This window comes from Coturnix japonica, chromosome 6 (genome assembly GCF_001577835.2).
Source record: "Coturnix japonica isolate 7356 chromosome 6, Coturnix japonica 2.1, whole genome shotgun sequence".
Lineage (NCBI taxonomy): Eukaryota > Metazoa > Chordata > Aves > Galliformes > Phasianidae > Coturnix > Coturnix japonica.
Genome location: NC_029521.1, coordinates 9,513,015 through 9,536,180, shown reverse-complemented (window position 1 = coordinate 9,536,180; position 23,166 = coordinate 9,513,015). Strand labels below are relative to the sequence as shown.

At 53.8% G+C, this 23,166-nt stretch overlaps 5 protein-coding genes and 1 long non-coding RNA gene across 9 annotated transcripts; 2 read left to right on the top strand and 4 right to left on the bottom strand.

The window, feature by feature from the left end:
• Positions 1 to 328: 328 nt before the first annotated feature.
• Positions 329 to 4,050, bottom strand: SAR1A (secretion associated Ras related GTPase 1A). The gene is made up of 7 exons (XM_015866398.2): positions 3,930 to 4,050; positions 3,751 to 3,825; positions 3,519 to 3,638; positions 3,128 to 3,193; positions 2,027 to 2,130; positions 1,582 to 1,713; positions 329 to 1,167 (listed from the first exon to the last, which is right to left on the bottom strand). The coding sequence occupies exons 2-7, from the start codon at positions 3,806 to 3,808 to the stop codon at positions 1,051 to 1,053; spliced, it is 597 nt and encodes a 198-aa protein (XP_015721884.1). The 5' UTR covers positions 3,809 to 3,825; positions 3,930 to 4,050; the 3' UTR covers positions 329 to 1,050.
• A 131-nt stretch (positions 4,051 to 4,181) lies between these two features.
• On the bottom strand, positions 4,182 to 12,722 carry PPA1 (inorganic pyrophosphatase 1). The gene is made up of 11 exons (XM_015866391.2): positions 12,587 to 12,722; positions 12,367 to 12,431; positions 10,925 to 10,978; positions 10,307 to 10,426; positions 9,124 to 9,210; positions 8,714 to 8,840; positions 7,799 to 7,926; positions 6,673 to 6,758; positions 6,392 to 6,461; positions 5,458 to 5,497; positions 4,182 to 4,506 (listed from the first exon to the last, which is right to left on the bottom strand). The coding sequence occupies exons 1-11, from the start codon at positions 12,648 to 12,650 to the stop codon at positions 4,475 to 4,477; spliced, it is 873 nt and encodes a 290-aa protein (XP_015721877.1). The 5' UTR covers positions 12,651 to 12,722; the 3' UTR covers positions 4,182 to 4,474.
• On the top strand, positions 7,926 to 10,978 carry LOC107315741. The gene is made up of 3 exons (XR_001556044.2): positions 7,926 to 8,415; positions 9,930 to 10,043; positions 10,469 to 10,978. It is a non-coding gene; the product is annotated as an uncharacterized LOC107315741 (long non-coding RNA).
• A 337-nt stretch (positions 12,723 to 13,059) lies between the features above and the next one.
• NPFFR1 (neuropeptide FF receptor 1) lies at positions 13,060 to 16,979 on the bottom strand. 3 transcript variants are annotated; one of them, XM_032445242.1, is made up of 5 exons: positions 16,471 to 16,979; positions 16,014 to 16,329; positions 15,291 to 15,581; positions 14,343 to 14,442; positions 13,060 to 14,027 (listed from the first exon to the last, which is right to left on the bottom strand). In XM_032445242.1, the coding sequence occupies exons 2-5, from the start codon at positions 16,051 to 16,053 to the stop codon at positions 13,253 to 13,255; spliced, it is 1,206 nt and encodes a 401-aa protein (XP_032301133.1). In that variant the 5' UTR covers positions 16,054 to 16,329; positions 16,471 to 16,979; the 3' UTR covers positions 13,060 to 13,252.
• Positions 16,980 to 17,136: 157 nt separating this feature from the next.
• On the bottom strand, positions 17,137 to 19,965 carry LRRC20 (leucine rich repeat containing 20). 2 transcript variants are annotated; one of them, XM_015866394.2, is made up of 4 exons: positions 19,655 to 19,965; positions 19,357 to 19,506; positions 18,798 to 18,965; positions 17,137 to 17,405 (listed from the first exon to the last, which is right to left on the bottom strand). In XM_015866394.2, exons 1-4 carry the CDS (start codon positions 19,734 to 19,736, stop codon positions 17,254 to 17,256), a joined length of 552 nt encoding a protein of 183 aa, XP_015721880.1. In that variant the 5' UTR covers positions 19,737 to 19,965; the 3' UTR covers positions 17,137 to 17,253. The 2 variants fall into 2 exon arrangements, with proteins under 2 accessions (XP_015721880.1, XP_015721881.1); XM_015866395.2 differs by lacking the exon at positions 19,357 to 19,506.
• Positions 19,966 to 20,062: 97 nt separating this feature from the next.
• Positions 20,063 to 21,685, top strand: EIF4EBP2 (eukaryotic translation initiation factor 4E binding protein 2). Its single transcript, XM_015866397.2, has 3 exons — positions 20,063 to 20,217; positions 20,430 to 20,603; positions 20,675 to 21,685. The coding sequence occupies exons 1-3, from the start codon at positions 20,079 to 20,081 to the stop codon at positions 20,704 to 20,706; spliced, it is 345 nt and encodes a 114-aa protein (XP_015721883.1). The 5' UTR covers positions 20,063 to 20,078; the 3' UTR covers positions 20,707 to 21,685.
• The last annotated feature ends 1,481 nt before the right edge of the window (positions 21,686 to 23,166 follow it).

Below are 23,166 nucleotides of genomic sequence, written 5' to 3'. Positions count from 1 at the left end.
GCCGGCGGCACCGCAGCTCCATACAGCACCCCCATACAGCAGCTCCATACAGCACCCCCATACAGCACCGCACCTCCATACAGCACCTCCATACAGCACAGCACCTCCATACAGCACAGCACCCCCACACAGCACCCCCATACAGCACCCCCATACAGCACCCCCATACAGCAGCTCCATACAGCAGCTCCATACAGCACCCCCATACAGCACCTCCATACAGCAGCTCCATACAGCAGCTCCATACAGCACCTCCATACAGCATAGCACCTCCATACAGCACCTCCATACAGCCAGCGGGCAAAGCACCTGCTGGGCACCGCCACCCTCAGAGCAGAAAGACATGTCTTTATTGAATGCAACGTGAGCTAGACAGCAAGGAAACTTCCACACAAAACCCACCGAGTAGAAAAGAAACCGCCGCAGCCTACGCTAACAACCTTATGATATGCCAACGCCCAACGCTTCCATGCTGCAGCCTTGCCAGCTGCCCCGTGGTCCCACAGCGGCGCTCTGAGGGCGGGCAGTGCTGCAGCCCGTGCCCCACGTGCTGTCCCAGCCCCTCACTGTGTCACAGCACACGGAGCGCTGGAACCAGCTGCTGCTCATCGAGGACTTCCATATCGTGATGCTGAGTTTGGTAATCTTGCAAAAAAGTCTAAATATGTTTTTAAAAAACCCCCTAAAGAGACTGTGGACTAAACAAGATGAACGTTAAAACTAAAAAGTTAGAAGGGACGCCGTTTACATGAATACTTCCTTTAAAAAATAGAATAGCTTTCTCGTTGTTCTTGAAGTCAGCTGGCCACAGTGGTGAGACGCGCTCCTTCCAGCGGCACGGAGCGCTGCCACGTCCTGATCCCGCTGCCTGTGTCGCTGCTGGAACCGCGGCCCCCAGGGCATAGAAAGGAGTTGTGTCACCACTGTGCAAGGACGGGCGCTGACCAGGTCCCACGGTCGCGCCGTGCTGGGGTTGGGAAGCCGTCTGTGTCCCGGCAGGACAGTCCATAGGGAGCTGTGAGCAGGATCAGTCCGGGATCGCGCTCTGCATCAGTCAATGTACTGTGACAGCCAGCGGAAGCCCTCGCCGTAGCCTTGTCTCTTCAGCACGCTGCACATGAACACCTCCATGGGCCGCGCGTTCAGGTCCTTCAGTGGCACGTTTCCCTGAAGGCACAGAGACAAATCAGGAGCCAGACCAGCACAGGGTGATTCCCAAAGCCAGCGGCTGAGCAAGGACCCAGAGTGCTGCTGTTACTTCTGATCGACTCTAAGCATACAGTGACAACGTGGAGAGGTGGTAAGCTGAACAAAATTTGGAGTAATGAAACCAGAAGAGTCTGGCAATGTGCTACCACTGTCAAACTCCAGCACAACACCTGATTTCCTAACTAGGACAACTGTGCTTTGCACAACTCTGGATGTTTCAAAACTCGCCTGAGGGCATCGCTGTTATTAAAGGTTCGGCCTAGTCAAATGTTTAGGACAAATGCACAGGAACAAACCACTTGGCTTCCACAGGGCACCTCCCTCTGCAAGGAACATGTACTTGTGCAGTACCCAGACCACGTGCCTCCCTACCTTCCCCGTGGTCTGTCCGTAAAGCCCGAAGATCTCCCGCAGTTTCTCCTCACTGATGGCCTCGGGTCTGTCGATTTTGTTGCCCAAGATAAGGATTGGCACATTGGATATTGTTTCATCTGTCATTAGCGCCTGCGTGCAAGACAGCTTTAAGTTACACAGAGGCAGCACAAGCATCTGTCATCTGAGGAAAGCTTCGTTTTGGTAAGCTCTGGGACCCACAAGGGTTAATCCCTGGTGCTACAGCGCTCCCATGGGAGGGTTCTTCCCAGAAGGGGCTTTGCAGGACCCTTCCTTAAAGTGTGCTCAGGAGCCTACAGTCACCCCACAGCATCTAGGCTGCCTCAAGTCCCATCCCACCAAATAAGAACATTATTTATAATGTGGCCAGTCAAAGGTGTCAGGGAAAGGAAAAAAAAAAAACCAACAAAACCAAGAAGTTTACATTAAGCTCAACTTTGGATTCCATAAGCCGGGAGTGATCTGCACAGTCCACCAGGAAGACGATCCCATTGATGGCGGGCAGGTAGTTCTTCCACACCCGGCGGGCTGCAAGGCAAGAGACCAACAGCTCCTGTGAGAACAGCAGGGTGCTGTGCCCACAGCGGAGCCCCACTGCTTCCTGGGGCTGCTGGTGACAGCCCGCCGTGCTGCTCATGCTCTCTGCACTTTCACAAGTGATCAGATCACTGCTGTGTGACAGACGCTTGTCAGCAGGCAGCCAACACGTGTGCACAGCGAGTGTGTCTACGCAATACTGATGGGTGCTGTTCCTGTTGCAACAACAGCCCCTGACTGTCAGCCTGCTCGTGGGCATTCAGAAAAATACACAGAAACACTTTTCTTAGGACTTCAAGAAAGGAAATCTAAAGACAGAAATTCAGAGATTATTCAGAAGAATAAGGCTGTGACGTACGAACCTTCCACAGCTAAAACTATTTCAAGCAGCAGAGTGTGAGCTGGCAGCTTTTTTTGTTTTTCCAAGCTGCCAGAATAAAGCACAATTATTTAGCCACTGAAACAACCAGTTTCCTAGAGCCAGGCCACTTCCACTAATAGTTCCATGTGTGGTAACTGTTGAGTCACGGCCTGAACCACTGATTGAGCACCTGGGGAAAGGTCCCGTCAGCCCTGGGAGCACAGGTGAAGGCAATCCAGCTGCATGGACATAAGGGGTGGAGCCTGGCTGCACCTCTCAGTCCTCTTTTAAAGGCTGGATGCTGCTGGGGAAGGATCTCTTTCTGAAGATCCCTCCTTTGTGGAGTTTTCCCCTGTGAGCCTGGATCTTCAGAGACAGGTGAGCAGTCCTTTTTCCTTCCTTTATAACACCTTTCTATTGTGTTAGTCCCTCTATCATTATACCTGTTGTGTTACCTTTCCACTGTGTTGATCTTCCTGATTGTTACACTCCACAACCACTATCAAGCTACAAGCAGTTGGATATGGCCAATTCCCATCACTCTCCAGCATCTCTTTTGGGGAGCTCTTTCTAATCTTTCCAGAGGTGGCCGGGGAACACAACTGAAATCAGTAAGCTGGCACGTACCTTGAGCATGTCCACCCAGATCAAAAGTAGTGAAAGTCATGCCAGCAATTGTCAGCTCTTCTGAGGCTGGAAAGCAAGAACACAAGAAAAGAAAGCAATTACTACAGCTAATGGTTCTTGGGGGTGTGCACCAGCATCACAAGGCCCTTGTGTAGGATATTTGTTCCTTCCTTGTCTATTACTTAGGGGTGCTCTTATTAATGTGTGTTTATGTCATATTGCACAGCCAGGAGTTGGGCTCAATGATCCCTATGGGTCTGTTCCAAGTTGGGATGTTGTGAACCCTCTCCCTCCCCAGGAGCAGTGTGTGCTATCCACTAACCCACACCCCTTCTTGGCCTCTATATCTGAAGCCAAGCTACCAGTTCCCCTGGGCGCAGTGCAGACATACTGGGGTGCAGCGTGGGGACGTGCTGGCCCAGCCGGTCGTCCTTGAGCATGTGCAGCAGTGTGGTTTTGCCCGCATTATCCAGGCCCAGGAACACAAGTTTGCCAGACTTCTTGTAGAGCCCTGCAGGGAACAAACAGCCGCGTGTCCCCGATGGAGCCGGCTGACACCGGGACGGTCACACAGCAACCAGAGGGACGGGAAAACATGAAGCCTAATGCACGAGGGGCCTCACCCAGGAACTGCAGCACGCTGCTGAACCCGTTGTAGATCCACTCGAAGATGAACGACATCGCTGAGGATGGAGCGCCTGCGGGCACAGCCGGGATCAGTCACGTATCCCCCCGTTCCCCCGCTGTCCCCCCGCTCTATCCCTATCCCCGCCCTATTCCCGGCCCGGTTCCCGGTTCCCACCTCCGGCCGCACGGACCCCGCTCCCGTTGTGCCGCCAGCTCCCGCCGGAACTGCGTCGCTCCTGCGCCCCGCCCGCTTCCGCCCCGCCGCGCTGGCTCCACGTCGGCTCCGCGCCGTGACGTCAAGCGGAGCCCGCCCACACCGCGACATGACCGCGGGTTCGAATCCCGCTCAAGTCCCTGCTGAAGTTCCAACCATCCACCGCCGGGCAGAGCGAGATCCGCCTCATTGCAAAGGAAGGAGCACAGCACGCAGAGCTCAGTAGTTTTATTTTAACATCCAGCACTGGGTGAACCTCTGCACCCGCACGGCTTTATGTGCAGATGGTTACAGACACACCAGGACACCGCGCACAAGCAGCAGCTTTTGATTTAAAGTTCTATCTTCTACCTCCACCAGAGCCAATGTACCAGGTCATGGTTAGATGGTGCTAATTGGTGTCAGTCATAGGTGCCTTGTCACCAGTGCTGTTCTTCTGGGCTACTCCTGCATGTGGTGACTCTGGGATGCAAAGGGAGCAGCTCCTCAGCACACAGCCTCAGCCTTCAGTTCTTCTGGTAATAGAACCACCTGTCAACTGCACGGGGCGGAACAAAGCAGGGTTAGTCCTGTATGGACACTGCAAGAACTGCCATGGTTCAGTCTGGAGCACAGCAGGTTCAAAGGAAAGACCTCATCCCTCGCTGCAAGGAGGTGGTGGTGAAGCAATCTGAGATGGGTCATTAAAGCTGGAAAAGCCCTCTCAAGTGTGGGCTGGCCCAAAAGCTGCCTTCCATGGTGCTATATGCATCACCTCCAGCTCAGCACTTTGCACAAGCTCCTACCAGTTGCATCACATGCCCTACATGCAGTGATGCCCTGAGGATGCTGGCTGTACTCAGCAAGCCATGAGAAGCAACCACATGGCCCTGCCAAGGGGCTGGCAGCACTGCTTCCCTCGCACCCATCTGACTCAGCTGGCCCCAGGAGTTGTCCCACAGTCGTCACTTTCCTATGCAGCTTTGTGCTGCACAACAGACCAGGTCCTGACATGCAGAAAACCTACTAGCTTGCAGCTGCCACTTGCTTAGTGACAAAGCCTCTGTCAGCAGCAGCTGAAGCACTGCACTCATGGCCATTTTCTGCCCCTCTTCATGGAGATGAAGTGCTTTCCTTCCTCACTTCACCTGGACTGATGACACTGATGAAACCCCACATGGGAGGAAGTAGTGAAAATGCTGCTGCTACCAATTCACTTCAGGCCTCTGAGGCATCCTTCTTCCAGCACTAAGGGACTGCTACAGATCAAACTTCCTCCACAGTGAAGTGGCATCCCAGATCCCCTGCTCATATCCCAGCCTCACGTACCATAGTAAGGAAGTAAGGCCCCAGTACAAGTGATGTGGCAACTGAACAGCATTACTGAGACAAGACAGGTTTGACAAGGCCTGTAGCTGCCAGTCTTGATCCTCCTTTACCTACTGACAGTTCCCCTGAGGAAGTCCTCACCCTGTATCAGAATGCAAGGTGAGTTTGGGAACTTACTTACCTTCAGGTGGGATTGGGTTGGCAGCTTTACACGGTGGTGCCTGAAATGAGAAGTGGAAGAGCAGACAGCAGCTGTTAGTGCAGACTTAACCTTACAACAGATCACTTTGGGCTGCGCAAATCTCTTCTAAGCACAGTTCTAGACATAAGCCACATAAATTTGTGGCAGCCAGGGCTGGCCAACTAAAAAGGAATGCACAAGTTTGTGTTCAGCTGACTGTGGCCATTGCACAGCCTCCTCCCCTCTCTAGGCCGGCAGTGCTTTGCTTTGGGTAGATGTCTGCCCTGCTCTTACTGCAGGGCTAGATGACACAAATCCTTCAAACCAAGAGCTAAGTAGATGACTGTAACAGAAATCTAAGGAGAGATTATCGTTTTCAGTTGTGTTTCCATGCACTGAAGCAAAATCTGTTTTAATCTTGCTGCCCCTCTAACCATTCTCGAGTTGCTGATGTATTTCATAAGCCTGGGGAGATTCAGTTGAGTCCTGACCTGGAATAATGGTACTGAAACTGGGCACATCAGGCTTTTCTTTGCAAAAAATGCAGGATCCCTGGCTGTGAGTCTCTCAGAAATTAGGCTCTCTCATCTCAAAGTGTGACCTGTTCTGTGAAGCTTGTGAAAGGTCAAATACTTAAACACGCACTGTGCAGCTGACAGTGAAGCTACAGGTCAGAAATGCAGCCCTTCACACAAAGCCTGGTTTGCATTCCTCTCCCAGATGACTAAGGGTGAGAAGAAGCCTCTAGAAGAATGTCTGACTTGCTCCACGTCCATCTTATTTAACCAGAAACAGATGCTGCGCTCAGTCATCCAAAATCTTCTGAGCACACAGAGTGCCATTCGCACAAAGATGAGGGTTTATGGTACCACACAAGTTACACCGTCTTGCCTAACACTGACACTGGGGATAGGACGCTTCCATTTGTACTTACTGCATCCACAGTAGCTTTTGCACACTCTTGACTACAGCAGAAGGGGCTGCCTGAGACAGTCAGATTTGTGCTGGAAGGGAAAGGTTGCTTGTGAGTACACAGAAATCAAGTCTATCCCAGAAGAGCATCAGATAATGGAATACCTGGAATCATTACTGTAGCTGCCTAGTTGCCCGTAGAGACAGTGAGCAGCTAACAGAAAGTGTGTCAGTAGATGGAAAAGGAAATGTCTTGTTGCTTCTGAGAAAGGAGAGAGCATAGCAACAGAAGCATTAACCTACCAGCAGATCTCTCCTCCGTCAGTTTTTTTAGCTATCAAAGCTTTCCAGTGTTCATGAGTGCTTTTGATAACGTTCACTGCAAAGTCCTAAAGTTGAAGACGAGAACAAACATTGCATTAGGCGTAAACACTCAATCATTTTCTCTAGACTCTGAGTTCCGTGCAGTACATGGCTTCCCACTGCTCCAGGTGGATCATTCAACAGCTGTACCTATCAACAGGAGGAGATGCACAGCTAATCTAGGCTTGTAACTGTTTGAAAAGGAGTCTACTTCCAAGCATAGCACAGCTTTTTTTCCTTAAAAGTGCTAGTATATACTCCAGCATTAACTGGCCAGCTGGAGATGGACACACGCACAATTGTCCCAGCATGAAGGCCAGCAGTAAATATCCTGGTTTGACACAACACAAAGCCAAGTAAAACACTGCAGCAGCATGTGCAAGGACCCTCGTTGCTACCTTCTGCCTTGATTCCAGTTTTGCCCTTGCTGAGGAGCAATGAGATGTCCCAGTCCACACAACCTCCAGACACAAGGAGTTAAGAGAGCTCTTGTTCAGGTGCAGGAAGTTATTTGACTGCACACAGAGAAGAAACGGAGACAAAGGGATCGTGCTGCTGAGGCAGAGCCCTTTCTCAAAGGGAACCAGGGAACACCTGATGAGCTTTGCTCTTTAGGCCTGAAATGATGAAACATTTTAACTCCCAACTTTGCCTCTCTTCTTTCCTGGCTTCCTTCCACTGCAGCCTATTGCAAGTCAGAGTGACATCATACACCCTTTGCTCCAGTTAGGAGCAAATAAACCCCATGTTTTCTGTTCTTGTTCTGATATGCAGATGCCTGACCTGAAGTGAGCTCATATAAACATCACCTAGAAGACAGACTAATGTATACAACAGAAGCAGGGCAACAATCCTGTGCTTCTAGTATTTCTGCAAGCATCAGCCCAGAAACAAGCAGAACAGTGGGCAGGAAAAGCAGCAGGAAGAATGAAGGCAGCGATCCTCTGGCCCTGTGGAAAACCCTACTCTGTCAGCAACTGCTCACTCACATTCTCATGCCACCAAAGTTCAGATTTTAGGCAGCATACCTTTGTCTGTTCACAGTCACAAAGAATGCTGACCCTACCTTATCTTTAAATTCTCCATTAAAAGCAAATTGATTTTCTGGCTTTCCATCAGGTACTTTGTATCTTCTAAACCAGTCCACCGTAGCTTCTAAGTACCCAGGCTTCATCCTTCTGACATCATCGATATCTGGCCAGGGAGAAAGATTGGTCAGCTACATCCAACAGCAGAAGTTACTCTGCCACTGTCCCAGACTTTTGAGCTCATTTAGCACCTCCTGACATATAGCCCTAGCACCATCCCAGTTTTCAATATAAATACAACCTCAATGCCTGTGCATGGAGAGGGAACTTGGTGTTTCATTCTCAGAACAAAGTCACATGGACACATTTAAACAGCTTTGATGTGAGACTTACTGGACAATGCTTCAACTCACAGGACACCCTTTTCTTTGGGATACCTTGTGTACTGGAAATGCTAATTCAGGGTCAGAACCAGTGACTGAGCACCTGGTGGGAAGGCAGAGCCAACCCAATGGAGCTCAGGTGCAAGCAATACAGCTGAGTAACTGGAAGGGGTGGAGCCATCATCCACCCCTTCCCAGACCTCATTTAAGGGTTGGCAGTGGAGGTGAGGACATCTCTCTGAAGATCTCTATGTACCTGAGGCCTTCTAAAGGTAAGCAGTTTTCCTTCCTTTGTTTTTGCATCTATAGCTGCTGTGTTTGGGCTCCTTCTTACTTGCTGCAGCCTAGGATTGTGCTACTCTACTATCATTGCTACACTTTCCTTCACTTTATAGCATTGTACCCTGCTATGTAAAGGTCTTAATTTGTGTAAATAGCATAACATTTTGCTAGAGCTTAACATCCCATTCTGCTGCTGTGGTCTGTACTGCATCCATCCCAATACTGACCCAAAAGCCTCCTGCAGCCACTCAAGGCAGGAAGGGAAGGATTAAACACATTCCTCCCTACCGTTATAGTTTTCCGCTTCTGGGTCTTCCATGTTGATAGCAATTATCTTCCAGTCTGTCTCTCCCTCATCAATCATTGCCAGCGTGCCTAGCACCTTCACTTTGATCACTTCTCCTCGTGAGCAGACCTACAAGGACAAAGGACTTCTCTGTACGTATCCAAGAAATGCACAATGGAGCTGGTACAAGTTGTCAGGGCACAGCAAGTAGTTCTATACCACAAAGGCAGCTGTTCCTTAGCTCATGAGCCTAAGCTCATGCAGCTTGCACTGTAAGATCTCATCAACAATCTCCAGAGACAGCAGAGGATAAACATCATGTTCTTAAGATACAGGTGGCAAGAAATGAATAATGACTCTGAACAATTGATTTCAGAGACACTAATGACAGTTATCCTCCAGAATGCATTACCTTGCTTCCAATTTCACACACGTCAATTGGATCGTTGTCTCCACAGCAGCCAGTGTTTTCATCCTTATGGCCTGGGTCTTCCCAAGTCTACAGCAAAGGAAAAAAACCAAAAGCAATTCTTTCCTTATGCTGAACAGGGACTCCAGAAGAAGCAAAAGGCAGGTTTATTTCATGCAGGCAATTGCCTTGAAGATACAGATCATGGCCCACCTCACACTTGTTTTTACATCTAGTGATTGCGTTACAGTTTTATGGTTGTCTGCAAATGTGGTTTCAATCCAAGTTAAGTTCTTATCCTGCCAAAGGTAAACTGGTCCTTTCCACCAACAAACCCTTTAACAACTCTTCTGACTTCATCTCAAGTTAAACAGCCACATAAAGGCGAAGTTCACATCTATAAAGAACACTTACTGATTTGACTTCCTGCCTGTTCCTCTCCCTATTCATTTCTTAACAGAAATTTCCTGAACTCCAGATAGCAGAGGTTGAATTGCTTCCTTTCAGTTAAGCAGCTGAAGGCAGTGGAACAGAAGTAGGAACATGAGTCCCACACCCTATGCTACCTATTGTCCTTCTGCATCTCAGCAGGAGCAGCAAGTGATTGAAGTGAGACAACAGGGCTCTGGGAGGTACTAGAGCTGAGCCTCTGAAAACAACAGCTGCTCAAAACACATTTCTGGTCAGGAGCAAAAGGAAGCGATTCACTGGTTGCTAACTCACAGCACACAGGGTCTTTGAGATAATCTAGCTTGGGGGCTGCGCACCTAGGTCCTGTACTGCACCTAAAGCTCCTGCTTCTCCACCAGGCAGGAAAGAAGCATTGGAACTGCTCGATGCCCACTGTGAGCTTTCAGCTCTCTCATGCAGCAACCACATCCTGAGCCCAAAGGTGAACGCAGACTTCTGTAGCCAAACCCAAGGTGAGGAGTGATGCAGCAACTGCTTGTTATCACAACAGCTTGTTGTTTTCAACAGCTTCTTTACAGTGCTAGCTATGTGCCTGCCTCCGGAGATTTCTACCTGCAAACATCACTGCTCTCTTGACAGGTTCTCCTCATTAGCAGGATTATAGGTGCAGTTGCAGCATTCTACTTCAGAGTCTGCTCATCCATGAAATGGTATCGGTCAGATACACACATAGGCACAGCCCCTGCCCACCCAAAGAGCGAGCTGCATCCAGTACCTGTGGGATAGCGCCGTAATTCCAGATATAACCCTTGTGAGGAAACACGTTAGCTACGTAGCGCAGTTTGCCCTTCTTCACATCTTGCTTAATGGGGTTTAAGGGATCCTTTGTTGCAATCTGAAAGAGAAGTTACATAAATCTCTGTATTTGGCTTTCTAGGAAAGTGGTGGCTTTTTCAATGAAGCTGGCTCTAACCCACAGGCTGCAAGGCCCGGGGCCCACACTGAGGCAGGCACCATTTTCTGTTGCCCCTCCAGCAGGCTTACCAGCAACAGAACCACACTCAGCATTCACACCCGTCAGATGCTGCTTTCAGAAGAACACTGAATTATTCCAGCTTCTACAGGACTCAGCCTCTGCTCTAGGGCTCTAGCATCAAGCAAGTATTTATGTGAGAAGCCAGGATTATGTCTAGAGGCATCCCTGATGTGAAACCCACAGCACAGCAGGTTCTGAAAGGCCTTATTTATCAGGGCTGAATTGTCAACTTTCAAGTTACAGAGCCACGAATGCTCCTTCTTGGAAGACAGAGGAGAGGAAGGGAGAGCAGGCAAAGCCTGGGGTTAGCAGTCTGCTCAGCTCAAACACCTCAGCCCGGAGCTGCAATACAGTTACCTCCATTTTAGCATTTGTCCATCGAGGTACTTCCACAACCATGTTGAACACGTTCTGAAGAAAGCAAAACATCAGTGAACAGATGGAACTTCAATACCACGCTTCAAAGTAGGGCACATTTAAGTGTGAAAAACAGAACTCTATGCCTTTTCTTTTTTCCTTTAGTGCCAGTCTTGACGTTCTTAATAGATGTCCTGCACTCCGGTCCATTGCATCATCACTCAGGTCTTAATCCCATGAAGATTAACTATATTGTGGGTGTTCTGAGGTGGCAGTAGATGAAAGGTCTGCATCACCTTTGTGCAGAACAGGAAACTTAAGTGGGTCAGTGACAGCTGCATGGGTGCAATGCTCAGGCTTACATCACTTCCCAGGTGTCTGATCCCCCTCCTCTCACAAAAGGAAACCTTCTCGGTGGAGGGGTGAAGGGGCAGGGTTGTTGGGAGCAACACAGAGCCACTCTGTGCAGCATCTCACTTATGGGTGAGTCCTGTCTCTGTAGATGTGCTGAGAGGACTCGGTCCCTTCTTCCTCAGAAAAAAACAGCTGTTTCATACTTGAACTTTGACATTTGCTATCGGAAGAGATTACAGCTTTTAACAAACAGTCAAACCTTACTCCTTAGCACCCACGAGGCTTCTAATTCCCAGGTTAAGCAGTATTAGCATTGCAAAGGTAATACCAGACAGGCGATATCGCACCATAATTAGATTGCTATTGTGTAACAAGCACTATTATGTCATCGACTTTGCTCACACCCCTTCCTAACAAGTTCATTGCGTACCCTCAATTGCAGGGGGTCACTTCCCACATGTAATTAAAGTGTAAGTGGATATGTATGAGTCTTGCTTATGCATAGCTGCAGGGAAGGAGGAGGTGGCTGTGCAGGTAGAGGATGCTTGGGGCTGTGCACACCTCTCCCCCAGCTCTGCTGCTTCAAGCTATGGACGTGGCCTGGGTGAGACACCCAGTGTGCAGCCCAAGGTCAGTCCGTCAGCCAGGACACACGGATGAGGTCAGCACCTCCCAGCCCATGGCCAGTAAAGCTCCCTGCAGTAATCCTCTCTAGCTTACCAGTCTGCAGAGAAAGATCTGGGGCTGAGACACAGCGAAACAGCCTGGTGCTGCCATCAAACCTGCCCAGTGACATACATCCCTGCGCAGCCTTCCAGCCCATGGACAGCACAGCACTGCTGAACCACCCTGTTCCGCTCCACCAGCACCTGCAGAGCGCAGCACCACTCGAATGTTCCTGCTCTGAGGACCTTTAGTGGGTATTTAGGTATTTGCTTCTAAAGACCAGCACATCGCTGTCCCGGATGGCACAACGCCTCTTCCCCTCCGAGCCAAACACAACGGGGTGGCTCTATCTGCTTTCTGGAGGGTGCCCTCAGCTCTGCAGCCCCTGTGCCTTCCTCATAACCCCCCCCAGACCCTCTCACCTTGCCGGCGTCCGCGTACAGCGGGATGTCGTGGAAGGGGGAGATGTACCGCCCGGCCGCATCCTCTGCAAGGCAAAGCGCGGCGCTCAGCGGGGCAGCCCCTGGGGCCTGGGGTCTACCCGACGTGAGCGCCCCGGGGGGTGTGAGGGGGAGGGAAGGGGGGTAGGACAGGATGAGAGAGGGGACATAAGGAGCTGGGTGTGGTGCCGGCCGCACTCACTGAAGAACAGGCGGTACTCAATGCTGTGCGGCGCTGCGCGCTCCTCCACGCTGTACCCCGCCATGGCACCACGCTGCCGCTGCCCGCTCGGCTCAATGCGCAGCCGCCGCTGCCCGCACCCCCCGGCCCATAGCAACGCCCATAACCCGGCCCATAACCCGGCCCCTCTCCCCTTTAGCCCCGCCCCCGAGCACACTGCGCAGGAGCGGAGTGCCGTCACCCTGCCTTGTGTCTGAGCCGAGCCGTGACGTGGCGCTGCGGGACGTGGGCTGGGAGCCGGCATGGGGCGGGTGTGTGTCACCGTGTGTGCTGTGCTATCCGTCATGGCACTACAGCGGGATGGCGCATGGCCACGCTGCAGGGTGGCACCGTGTGGCCACAGTGGCATGGAGTGGTGTGGTCCACTCTGCCACGGCTGTGCACCCCATAATGGTCGGCATGGGCTGGGAAAATGAGGACTTGGAGACATGACATCAGCATCGTGCCTTTATTGCAGTGACATTACAAACCCCCTATTCCCCTCCACTCCCAACAAGCCCTTAGGTTGGACACTCACTGATCATCACATCAAGACCCCGAACCCACAATGATATGGGGTGTCCACCCTACAGCAGTGCCATGCACGAAGTCCCCACATCTATCAGGCAAGCTGGTGGCCTCAGCTGCTCAGCCATTCCATGCGGGGATGCCGGCCCGTCGGGATGCCAGTGGCCTCGATTCTGAGTGCGGGGGAGAGTCGCTGGCCTGGGGCTGGGTGAAGACACGGTTGCGGGCACCATAGGGCCCACGGTGCTGCCGGCACGGTGGCAAGCAGAAAGGGGCTCTGAAGGCCTCCTGGAAGCCCCGTCGGAAGTTCTCATTGAAGTAGCCGTAGATGATGGGGTTGGCGCTGCTGTTGAAGAAAGCCAGCCAGTGGGCAAAGGGAAAGATGTAGCCGGTGACCAGGTGCAGCTGGTGCTCGCTGAGGTGCCCGTAGTCTGTAAGCAGCATCAGTGTCCAGAGGGGCAGCCAGGAGAGGGTGAAGAAGAGGGCCATGATGATGAGCATGTTGATGACCTTCGCCTTCCTACGGGACACCTTCCTCCCCTCGGGCTCCTCAGGCCGGGTGCTGCGGGCGGGCGCTGCTGACTTGAAGAGCTTGAAGGCAATGCGGGCATACATGATGACAATGAGGGCGAGGGGTGCCACGTAGATGTGGGAAAAGAGGACGGTAGTGTAGATCTTCCTCATCTCTGTCTCGGGCCAGGCCTCCCAGCAGGAGTAGAGGGGGTAGGAGTTGTTGTAGGTATCCAGCATGAAGTGGTGCTCCTCCCTGGTGACAGTTAGGGTGATGGCGGAGGGGCACATGATGAGCAGGGCCAGCACCCAGATGATGGCAATGGTCACCAGGGCTTTCCTCAGCGTCAGCTTCTGCCGGAAGGGGTGGACGATGCAGCGAAACCTGTGGGGTTGTTGGGACCTCCTTGTCACACCTCAAGGAGGTGGCCAGCCGCATTAGCATGGCTTTGACCTGGAGGCTCTTTGAGTTTCCTGTTCACCTTCACCCCATCTTTGTGGGCAAACTGGGAGGTGAAGAGAGTGGGGATGTGGTGCTGTGTGGTGTCCAAGCTTGGGAAGAGGGCCATGCCCACAGTGGGATACCCCAAAGGAAGGAAGGTGGCCAGCACCCAGTGGTGGGACTGGAGTGTTACATGCACTGGGAGCTGCCCAAACACCATGCAGGATGAGGTGTCAGGATCCCCCCATCCCAACGTACCTCTCCACTGCGATAGCCACCAGCGTGAAAACAGAGGCGGAGACAGACATGCCCTGTACCAAGCCACTCATTTTGCACATGGCATTATCAAAAGGCCACCCTGCAAACACAGAGGGAGTGTTGGGGATAGTGGGCTGGCCACTGTCCCCGTGTCTGCCCACATCACCCCTGAGATTGAGCAGGGTTCATCAACATCCACAAGCAGCTCCCTCTAGATGTCCCCATCCACCATGTGATGGTAAATTCTGATCTTAAGCAGGGGAAGCTGTATTTTTTTTCTTGTTATTCATACAAATGTGGACTTCAGCAGTACAAAAAAAAAAAAAAAAAAAAAGAGAGAAAAGAAAAGAAAAAGGATTTGCATTACACTTTCCAGAAGGTTAAAGATTGAGGTGATATCACAAATACTCACCCTTGCCCTTTCTTCCGCGTTTCTGTTGGACTCCAGCTGTTATCAGAGGGACTGACCTTTAGGTCCTCGTTCCTCTGGGCTTTAATTTGTTTTCCCTGCTAAGGTGCAGGTGTGGCACAGCACTGGGACACAGATGACATCATAGGGCCACAATGTTACCAAACCCCTTTTCACCTTTGAAACATGGTGTAGTGGGAAAAGACCCTGTGGCCCCTTGGAGACAGGGGGATGTGACTTCCTGCCTTGCCTGGACATGGGGCCACAGTTTATAAATAAATTGGCAATATTGTGGCAATAAATACATAAACACTCTGCCCTGACTGTGGCTTGTTTCACTCAATATAATGGAAAGCAGCGATACGGCTTTGAACCTCCATCAGATATGGCTGAATGCCCACCTGCCACCCTCCTTGAAATCAGCACAAAAAATGGGAGAGACTTTTAGAAGCGGCCTCCTAGGGAAAGCAAGGAGAAGGTGGATGGGTGTCTTCCAACACTTCCCTTCCCCATCAGGTCTCGCCCCATACCATGCTCACCCGTGATGAGGTTGTCCACCAGAGTTGTAGGCATGCAGAAGATTCCCACCAGTAGATCGCTGACAGCCAGGTTTAAGATGAACATGTTGGTGACCGTCCGCATCTGTCGGTTCTTCACCACGATGAAGCACACCAGGATGTTGCCAATCATGCACATGAGGAAGATGAAGGTGTAGGCTAGGATGAACATCACAGCCACGGGCGAGGAGTGCTGGTAGTATGCCAAGAAGGTGTAGTTTTCCTTCAGGATTTGGCTCTCACTGGCATTATCCCAGCTGCCATTGAAGGTGTCTAAGGAAGGGAAAGCAGAAAAATGAAAATGGAAGGGGATGAAGCAATTGTTCCCTTCTTTTCCTAATGCCCTCAAAGGTGAAGAGTCCCAGCCATGTCTCTGGCTCCAGCACGTGGGGCTGGGTTTGCTCAGCAGGTGGGATGGCTCTGTGCTGTGGATGTTGCTCAAAGCTCCAAATTCATTTTTGATCAATGGTTAAAGAAGGCCAGCAGGCATCTTGTTCTCATGGGGTTTTCCTAGGGATCATGCAAGGAAAGCAGGGCATGGTGAGAAGTCCATCTCCTGCTGCACTACAGCGCTCAGACCATGCAGATGCATCTGTGTGGACTCCCACGCAGCCGGTACAGGAGCCTGCAGAGAGTCCGAGAAGGAGGACCCCCTGTACTCTTCTTCCACATGCAGCCTTAATCATACATAGTTATTATTATTACCTGCGGCCAGGAGAGCTCCTGCTGGATGGGGGAACGTCATTTTGCTGCTGCAGACCTACTGGGGGAGCAGATCCGTGCACCGGTCCCCGGCAAGGATGTGGGAGGCTGCTGAGCAGGGGGAGACTCACCCTGAATGCTCATTGGCTGCAGTTTTCAGGCAGGAAAAGGGAAACGTTGGACTGGGCAGCAGCAGAGCCCTCAGCGGCACTGCCTGATACCTATATCAAGCCCAAAACTTTGCCTGACTTTATCACGGTGGGCTGCAATCCCTTGCAGCATTATCGGGTGAGAAATTAGAGGATTCTCCGAGAGGGAACTGGAAGGAGAGGTGAGAATAAAAGGCTCTGCGCTGGATGGGGACGTGTCCTCACATTCCTCGGCGGTGGGGACACCCCCGGGTCGATGGGGAAGGAAAAACCGCAATGAGAGGAAAAGAGATTTCTGCTTTGTGACTCACCCCCGCTTGGCTCCTGGTGCCGCAGCGCCTGCATCGGGAGGTGGGGAAGAAGGTCTCCTCCAGCCGGGGGTCCCCGCCGCTGAGCATCGCTCCTGTGCCGCCGTCACCGCTGCTTGCGGATGCGGCAGCAGCTCGGGGGGGAACGGGGGGAGAGCATCCTCCCATTGCCATGGATACCGGGGTACCCACAGGCGGCTCAGCGGTGACGGAGCCGGAGCAGCTCTGCTCGCTCCCAGCGCTGCAGATGTGGTCATCTGGCTGCTCGGGTCCCCTTGCCCACCCCACTGTCACACCTGGGTCTGTAGGGCAAGGCAAGTCCAGAAGTCACATGCTGCCCTGTGTGGCGGTGGGCATCCCACGGCCCCTTGGGGGAACCCCCCGGCGTGCTTCCTCCTGGCACAGTATGCAGGGAAAGCTTTCCGTGCTACATTCCAGTGCCTGGGAACTAAAGGTCCTCCTAAACGCCCTGCACCCTGCTGTGCCCCCTGCATCCTGTTCAGAGTCCCCCAGCGCCCCCTACAGCCCCCCAGCATCCTCTCCGCAACATCCCAGCGGTCCCTTAGCACCCTCCTTGCAGCCATAAGGAGACCCATCGCGGGGACTCTGTGGGGACTCAAGCTCCTTCCAGCCTAATGCTGGCAACAAATAATCCATCAATGCAGGGAACACAGTGCACATAACACATTTAATCAGGTATTGGGGCACATCGTGCCAGCAGCTGGAAGCCATGGGGAGCTCCAGGGCCAGTGTGCGCTCCTGCAGGTGCCGGGCAGCAGGGACAGGTCAGGCTGTGGGGACATTGCCCTCAGGTGACAGCAGCAGCTCGAAGGGGACCAGGGGCCGGACGAGCAGGCGTACAGCAGGGCACACAGGGTTGGCACGTAGGTTGAGGCTCCGCAGCGAGGACATGGAGGCCAGAGCCTCTGTTGGCACCTCTGCAAGGGGGAGCAAAGGGAACAGGATTTGGGGAGGGATGGTTTTATTTTAAACAAGCAAACAAACAAAACAAAAATAGAACAGGTTAAATGCAGCTGCAAAGCTCAGTGCTGCTCATGGCAGCTTGCATAGGCAGCAAGGAACAGCAGCAGCGCCCATGCTTACAGCCGCCTGCACCCTGCTGCCAGCTTCTCCCCCTCCTTGTCCTGCTTTCCCAAGCAGAACGGGTGGAAAAGAGAAAACAGGCATTAAAACACAGCAAGAAAGAAAGCAAGAAGCCACTTTCATAATTTAACCAGCAGTGATTTTCCTCTGTTTAGAATGTAATAATAATGGTTAAAAAAAATCCAGCTAGCTGGGATGGAAGGCTGCTGGGGAAGCAGCAGGCATCGGAGGAAACCAATGGTGTTCCAACCAGGGAGTGTGCAGCTGTGTGGTGCCATCAGCCTTAAGCATGAAAGATAATGCTGTGATATCACTGCAAGGAGCAGGGAAAGGGTTAAGAGCCCTGACGTTAATATATGCATCACTACTCTGCAGGTTAAGAGCTCCTTGAGATGAAAGGGATGGCTGGCAGCACTGAAGGGCTTCTTCCGGAGCCCAGGGCTGCAGGCAGGCACTAATCGATGTGCTCATCCTCCCATTTCCCTAGAGAACATCACCCGCTGTGGCTCAGCATCCCCCAGAAGACTGAGATCCCTGAAGCAGATATCTTGAACCTGGCTTGGCCCTGAGAGCAGCTTTGTCTCCAGTGCAGCAGAAGGGAACGGGCAGAACCAGGAACCACGTGTGGTTGGGATGGCAGCATCAAAACCTGGTGCTGCAAATCAACCCCCATCCACCTTCTGTAGACTGCCATGCTTTTATCCAGAGCAGGGTCCTCAGTTTGTTATGGAACTGAGTGGCGAAACCTGGGTCCTGAGTCATAAAAGGCAGACAAACCAGCCCACCTTCATCCCCACACCACTCAGACATGGTATGCTGGCTGGAAGTGAGCAGGCTGCTAGATAACAGCATGAGGGTGAGCTTTCAGATGCTTCTGCATCATCTCCAAAGACACAGAGATGATGCTGGTCTTCTACCAGCCACAGCGGCAAGCAAAGGGTTCAAAGCCTGCATGGCCATCAATGTGTGCTGGCTAAGCTCATGCTAATGGGTTCTCCTCAACTCTCCTTTGCTGCTGTGCACAGGGAAGAAGAGGTAAATGTAAATAAAAGCTCATAAATCATACAGAAAGCTCAGCCTTTGAGGCTCTAGAGTAACCCAGTGGACTCCATTGTGGTCCCAGACCATACAGCCATGAGCCATGAAGTGGAGGAGCCTGGAGGGGTGGTGAGAAGGGATACGGTCACAAGCACCAGTTTTCCTCCCCAGCCCCCTCCCCCCCTCACCTGCAATCTCATTCCCTTCCAGGTTGATGCTCTCCAGTGCAGGGGCAGCCGCCAGGGGCTCAGGGAAGTGCCGGAACTTGTTGTGGGCCAGGTTGATGGTGCGCAGGTGCAGCAGAGAGCCCAGCTCCTGGGGCAGGCGGTGCAGGAGGTTGCCCTCCAGGTTGAGTTCTGGAAGAGGAACAAAGCTGACCCTCCATTCTGTGCAGCAAAGCTCCCAGTGGAGGACTCCTCCAGGGAGCCAGGGCTGCTGCGAGGATCTGTATGTGACATGGATGTGCTCTAGGCTGGTGTTGTGCTGACTAGCTGTCTCCTCTCTAGACAAAAGATGCTGAGCTATTGGAGAGTGTCACTAAATCACAGAATGGTTTGGCTTGGAAGGGACCTTAAAGATCATTGCGCTCCAGCTCCCATGTCGTGAGCCGGCAGCCCCCCACCAACTGTGATCCAGAGCCGTGGGATGTGGCATTGAAGCACACGGGCGGTAGGATGGTGGGAATGGGCCGGGTGAGCAGAGGGCTTTTCCAACCTCAGTGTTCCTGTGACATCAGGCCGGCCTTACCTCGCAGCTGGCTGAAGGTGGTGGCGAAGCGTGCGCCGAGAGCCTTCAGCTCGTTGTTAGCCAGCGAGATGCGGTGGATGCCCTGCGTGACGCTGCGCACCGCCTTGTAGATGCCGGCGGGGAAAGACACGAGCTTGCAGTCGGCCAGGTCTGCGGGGACAGCCGGCTGAGCGGCGGGGGCAGCTGCACGGCCCCAGGCTGCCAAACACGCGGCCCTCCTGCACGGACGGGCCCCGCCGCACCCCGACGTGGTGCGGGGACGGAGCAGCTCGGCACCCCGCCGGGGCCGCGTCCTTACCCAGCGTGTCGCTTTGGCTCTCCACCGTCTCGTTCACCCTCCTGGCCACGCGGGCCACCGCCTCGCCCATCCTTCTCTGCATGGGGGCGGCCGGGGGGGGACGCTGCGGGCGCGGCGGAGGCGGCGTTCCCCGCTGCTAAAAATAAAGCGCTGGGACATGTGCTCCAACGGGGCGGCCGGGGGTGGGGGCTGGGGGCGCGCTCTGCGGGCTCGGCGGGAGCGGGGCTTCGCGTAGGGCGGCCGGGTGGGCTCGGGCTCTCCGGACACCTCCCGTCCGAGATCGAACCGCGCGGACCGAGCCACGCGGCGGGAGCCGAACCCGGTTCCCCGTTCCGGAGCCGGGCGCCCTCCTCCCCTGCGGACCACGTGTGGCGGCGGGCGGGGATGTGGCGGCCCCGCCCCGCGGGGACAATAGCGCGGGGCCATGGCGTCGGCGGGCGGCCGCCAGCACAGCCAGAGCCGCGCCATCCCCGCCCGCCCCGCGCCGCACGGCGACGCCGCTTCGCTGCCGCCCGGCTGCTGCAGCACGCCCGGCGGCACGCTGTTCTCCACCACGCCGGGAGGTAAGAGCGTGTGAAGCCCTACGCCCCGAGCTGCGGCGCTCCCCGCGGCTGGGCCCCGCAGGAAGGCCAGGCCGTGCCGCACGGAGCGGGTGAGGCTGCGGGCGGGGGGTCGGGGTCTGCGGGTGTCCGTAAGGGCGGCACCCCGCGGGATAAGAAGAGCGCCCGGGTGACACGGACGCGTCCCCCCGCCCCGGCCCTCCCTCCCTCCGCAGGCACCCGCATCATCTACGACCGCAAGTTCCTGCTGGAGCGCCGTAACTCGCCCATGGCGCAGACCCCGCCGTGCCAACTGCCCGACATCCCCGGTGTTACCAGCCCCGGGGCCGGCGACGAGCCCAAGGTGGAGCCCAGCAGCCCCAGCAATCAAGACGGCAAGCCAGCGGCCGGTAAGCGGGCGGCCCCTCCCGGGTCCCCGAGCCGTGCGATGCACACGTGCTCCTCTCGGTGTCTCTTGCAGGGGACGACGCGCAGTTCGAGATGGACATCTGACCGGGCACCCGCCGCTCTCCTTCGCCATTGCCCCGTTTATTGGTCCGTCGTTTCGTCTTGTTTGTTTTTTTTTCCCCCTCCCGTTTCGTTTGTGTCTTTCACCGCATCACCCCGCTCCATCCCCTTCCCTTAACTGGTCTTAAGGAGCAGCGCCTGGAAATGGAGGTGCTGCCCACAGGGCTCCCGTCCCGGGCCTTCCCTGGGAAGTTTCAGCAGCCACAGCACTGGGAAGGCACCGGCACCTCCGTGCACTGCAAACTCTTGGGTCCAGGTTCGACCCCTCTGGCACCTGAGCTCCCAATTTCTATGGGGCCACACGTGGCACCGAGCCCTCAGTTTTCCACTTTTTGGTACTAAAAAGAGGGACAACCACAATGTGGGGAGAAAAAAGGGTCGAGCGGCAGCGTCTCTTCCCTCAAACCCCAATCTGTGCCATGGGGTTTGGGGTGGGCTTCATCGCCGGGTGCTTTGGGAGACACTGTGAGCGAGCGAGTGTGAGTGGAAGTACGGTGTGCATGTGGCTGAGTGCTTGTGACACACACACAGATATATATGTTATATAGAGAGAAATATATTTTTCCTTAAAACGTTGGCCCTCGGGGGTCCATCGTGGCCCCGGAGCAGCCGGGGGACACAGTGTGGTGTGAGGAAGGTGATGGCCATCAGCCACGCGGTGCCTTGCGGGACAGCTGCTCTCCGAGCCAAGAAAAAAAACCAATCAAGGACAAAGCGAACTTTCTACAGCTTTCTACGACGTTTCTACGACTTTCTACTGATAATTTTTCTCTTTTTGTTTTGTTTTAAACGGGATTCTGGCTGAAAAGCAAGGAGTGCCCGGCATCTCGGGGCGGCTTCTCTGCTGTTCAGGGTTGTCGGTGGGTTTTTTGGTTTTCCTGTCTCCTGCACGGGAGGAGGAAATCTGCCACCGGTGGTTGCTGTTACAGTGAGGTCAATAAAGATCTTGGTTCTACGACAGCGACACGAGTGGGGTTTCTTTGGCCTTATCCCCATTTACCCACGTGGTGACTGCTCTACTAAAGCAGGATGTTCGCAGGGCAGAAGCATCTGCAGGGCATGGAGGTTCCTGGGTGTGCAGCTGGAGAGCTACCAAGGAAAGTCCCTCTGGGGACGTCCCAGCAGATGGCATGACCGTGAGGCGCTGTGTCAAAAAACCATTCCAGAAAGATCCAAAATGTTGTTTTTCTGATGGTGGTTTCCAAAACCAGGTATAGTGCTGGGACAGACGCAGTGGAAAAGTGCTTCAGAGGCCTGCACCTCTGTTCAGCCAAGGAAAAGAAAACTAATAGAAGGAGGAGGATATAAGGTTTGCTGGAGCAGGGAAAGAGGGCTGGTAGCCTCCAAGTGTGGGTTTTCACCTCCTTTTCTGAGCTTTAGGAGAGCAAGGGGTGCTTTGGGGTTCCCCATCTCACCCAGAGGCTTGCAGCAGTGCCCCGTAGCAGTGTGACTGTTGAGTAAACTGCACATTCCCAGCCATTCCACAAGCTGGTGTGACATGCATTTTTGCCCCAAGCTCAGTGTGAAGTTGCATTTAGCATCAGGGCACGGCATCGCTGTGGGTTCACATTTCCAACCAATGCCTGAAGTCTGCTGCAGAGCAGAAGCCAGCCCGCAAGCCTGAATTGCTGGGGCCTGTGAAGCTCAGGCTCCTGCAGGCGGGGATAAGCCCTCAGAGCTCCATAGTGTTGGGGCTGCTCACACACCCTGCTCCCCAGACTTTACCATTTTCGGGCTGCCTCTGGGCTGCGTTTACATTCCTTTCCCTCCTTCCTGGTGACACCGACAGCTCCTTCTCCCTTTTTCCTTGGCCTGTTGGGCTTTTGTAAATATTTATGCACGGTGTTGGCGGTGCCTGCTGCAGGGCTGGGGCATTTCGGGTCTTCAGATGAGGCTCCTGAGTCCTCCCTGTAGGGCTGACGTGCTTCAGGTGGTAACAGTATGGTTACATAGGAAGGACAATCGCATGGGGATGTGGCTCAGTTGGACTGAGTGACCTTAGAGGTCTTTTCCAAACTTTATGACTCTAATTCAATCCTATGAATGTGCTGGGGGCCGTAGGGTGTTCGGGGGCAATATACCAGGGTATCTTCAAGGTGATGGGAACTATGGCTGCGGGACTGCTCTACACTATGGGGTTCCTAATGGGGCTGAGTTCTGCAACACTTTGGGGGGGGGGACCTTGAGCAGAAACGAGCTGGATCTGAGGCTTGCAAAGTGCCAGGGAGACCCCGAGGGGCTGCAATAAGCTGTGGGATCTCAAAGTGGAAAGGTGCCGACCCCAAGGACCGCCGGCTGCAACGCGCCATGGGGTCCCGGTGGCCACGGCGTGCCGATCCCCCCCCCCCAGCCCCAGGCTCAGCCCCTGGGAGCAGGGAGGTGCCACGGCGGGACGCGGGCGGAGCCGGGAGGCAGCGGGCGGAGCCGGCCCGCAGCGGGGCCGCT

What these genes read in the sequence shown, in the direction of transcription:
- NPFFR1 (XM_032445242.1), bottom strand. Translation starts at nt 16,053, where the DNA reads ATGACGTTCCCCCATCCAGCAGGAGCTCTCCTGGCCGCAG. An exon ending in AGGAGCTCTCCTGGCCGCAG is followed by an intron (nt 15,582 to 16,013) that starts GTAATAATAATA and finishes TCCCTTCCTTAG; the next exon opens with ACACCTTCAATGGCAGCTGG. An exon ending in GGTGGACAACCTCATCACGG is followed by an intron (nt 14,443 to 15,290) that starts GTGAGCATGGTA and finishes CTGTGTTTGCAG; the next exon opens with GGTGGCCTTTTGATAATGCC.
- LRRC20 (XM_015866394.2), bottom strand. Translation starts at nt 19,736, where the DNA reads ATGCAGAGAAGGATGGGCGAGGCGGTGGCCCGCGTGGCCAGGAGGGTG. An exon ending in CACCTTCAGCCAGCTGCGAG is followed by an intron (nt 18,966 to 19,356) that starts GTAAGGCCGGCC and finishes TTCCTCTTCCAG; the next exon opens with AACTCAACCTGGAGGGCAAC. An exon ending in GGAAGGGAATGAGATTGCAG is followed by an intron (nt 17,406 to 18,797) that starts GTGAGGGGGGGA and finishes TCCCCCTTGCAG; the next exon opens with AGGTGCCAACAGAGGCTCTG.
- SAR1A (XM_015866398.2), bottom strand. Translation starts at nt 3,808, where the DNA reads ATGTCGTTCATCTTCGAGTGGATCTACAACGGGTTCAGCAGCGTGCTG. An exon ending in CAGCGTGCTGCAGTTCCTGG is followed by an intron (nt 3,639 to 3,750) that starts GTGAGGCCCCTC and finishes TGTTCCCTGCAG; the next exon opens with GGCTCTACAAGAAGTCTGGC. An exon ending in CGTCCCCACGCTGCACCCCA is followed by an intron (nt 3,194 to 3,518) that starts GTATGTCTGCAC and finishes CTTGCTTTCCAG; the next exon opens with CCTCAGAAGAGCTGACAATT.
- PPA1 (XM_015866391.2), bottom strand. Translation starts at nt 12,650, where the DNA reads ATGGCGGGGTACAGCGTGGAGGAGCGCGCAGCGCCGCACAGCATTGAG. An exon ending in ATTACGGCGCTATCCCACAG is followed by an intron (nt 9,211 to 10,306) that starts GTACTGGATGCA and finishes CCTTTGCTGTAG; the next exon opens with ACTTGGGAAGACCCAGGCCA. An exon ending in CAACCCAATCCCACCTGAAG is followed by an intron (nt 4,507 to 5,457) that starts GTAAGTAAGTTC and finishes CGCCCCGTGCAG; the next exon opens with TTGACAGGTGGTTCTATTAC.
- EIF4EBP2 (XM_015866397.2), top strand. Translation starts at nt 20,079, where the DNA reads ATGGCGTCGGCGGGCGGCCGCCAGCACAGCCAGAGCCGCGCCATCCCC. An exon ending in GTTCTCCACCACGCCGGGAG is followed by an intron (nt 20,218 to 20,429) that starts GTAAGAGCGTGT and finishes CTCCCTCCGCAG; the next exon opens with GCACCCGCATCATCTACGAC. An exon ending in AGACGGCAAGCCAGCGGCCG is followed by an intron (nt 20,604 to 20,674) that starts GTAAGCGGGCGG and finishes TGTCTCTTGCAG; the next exon opens with GGGACGACGCGCAGTTCGAG.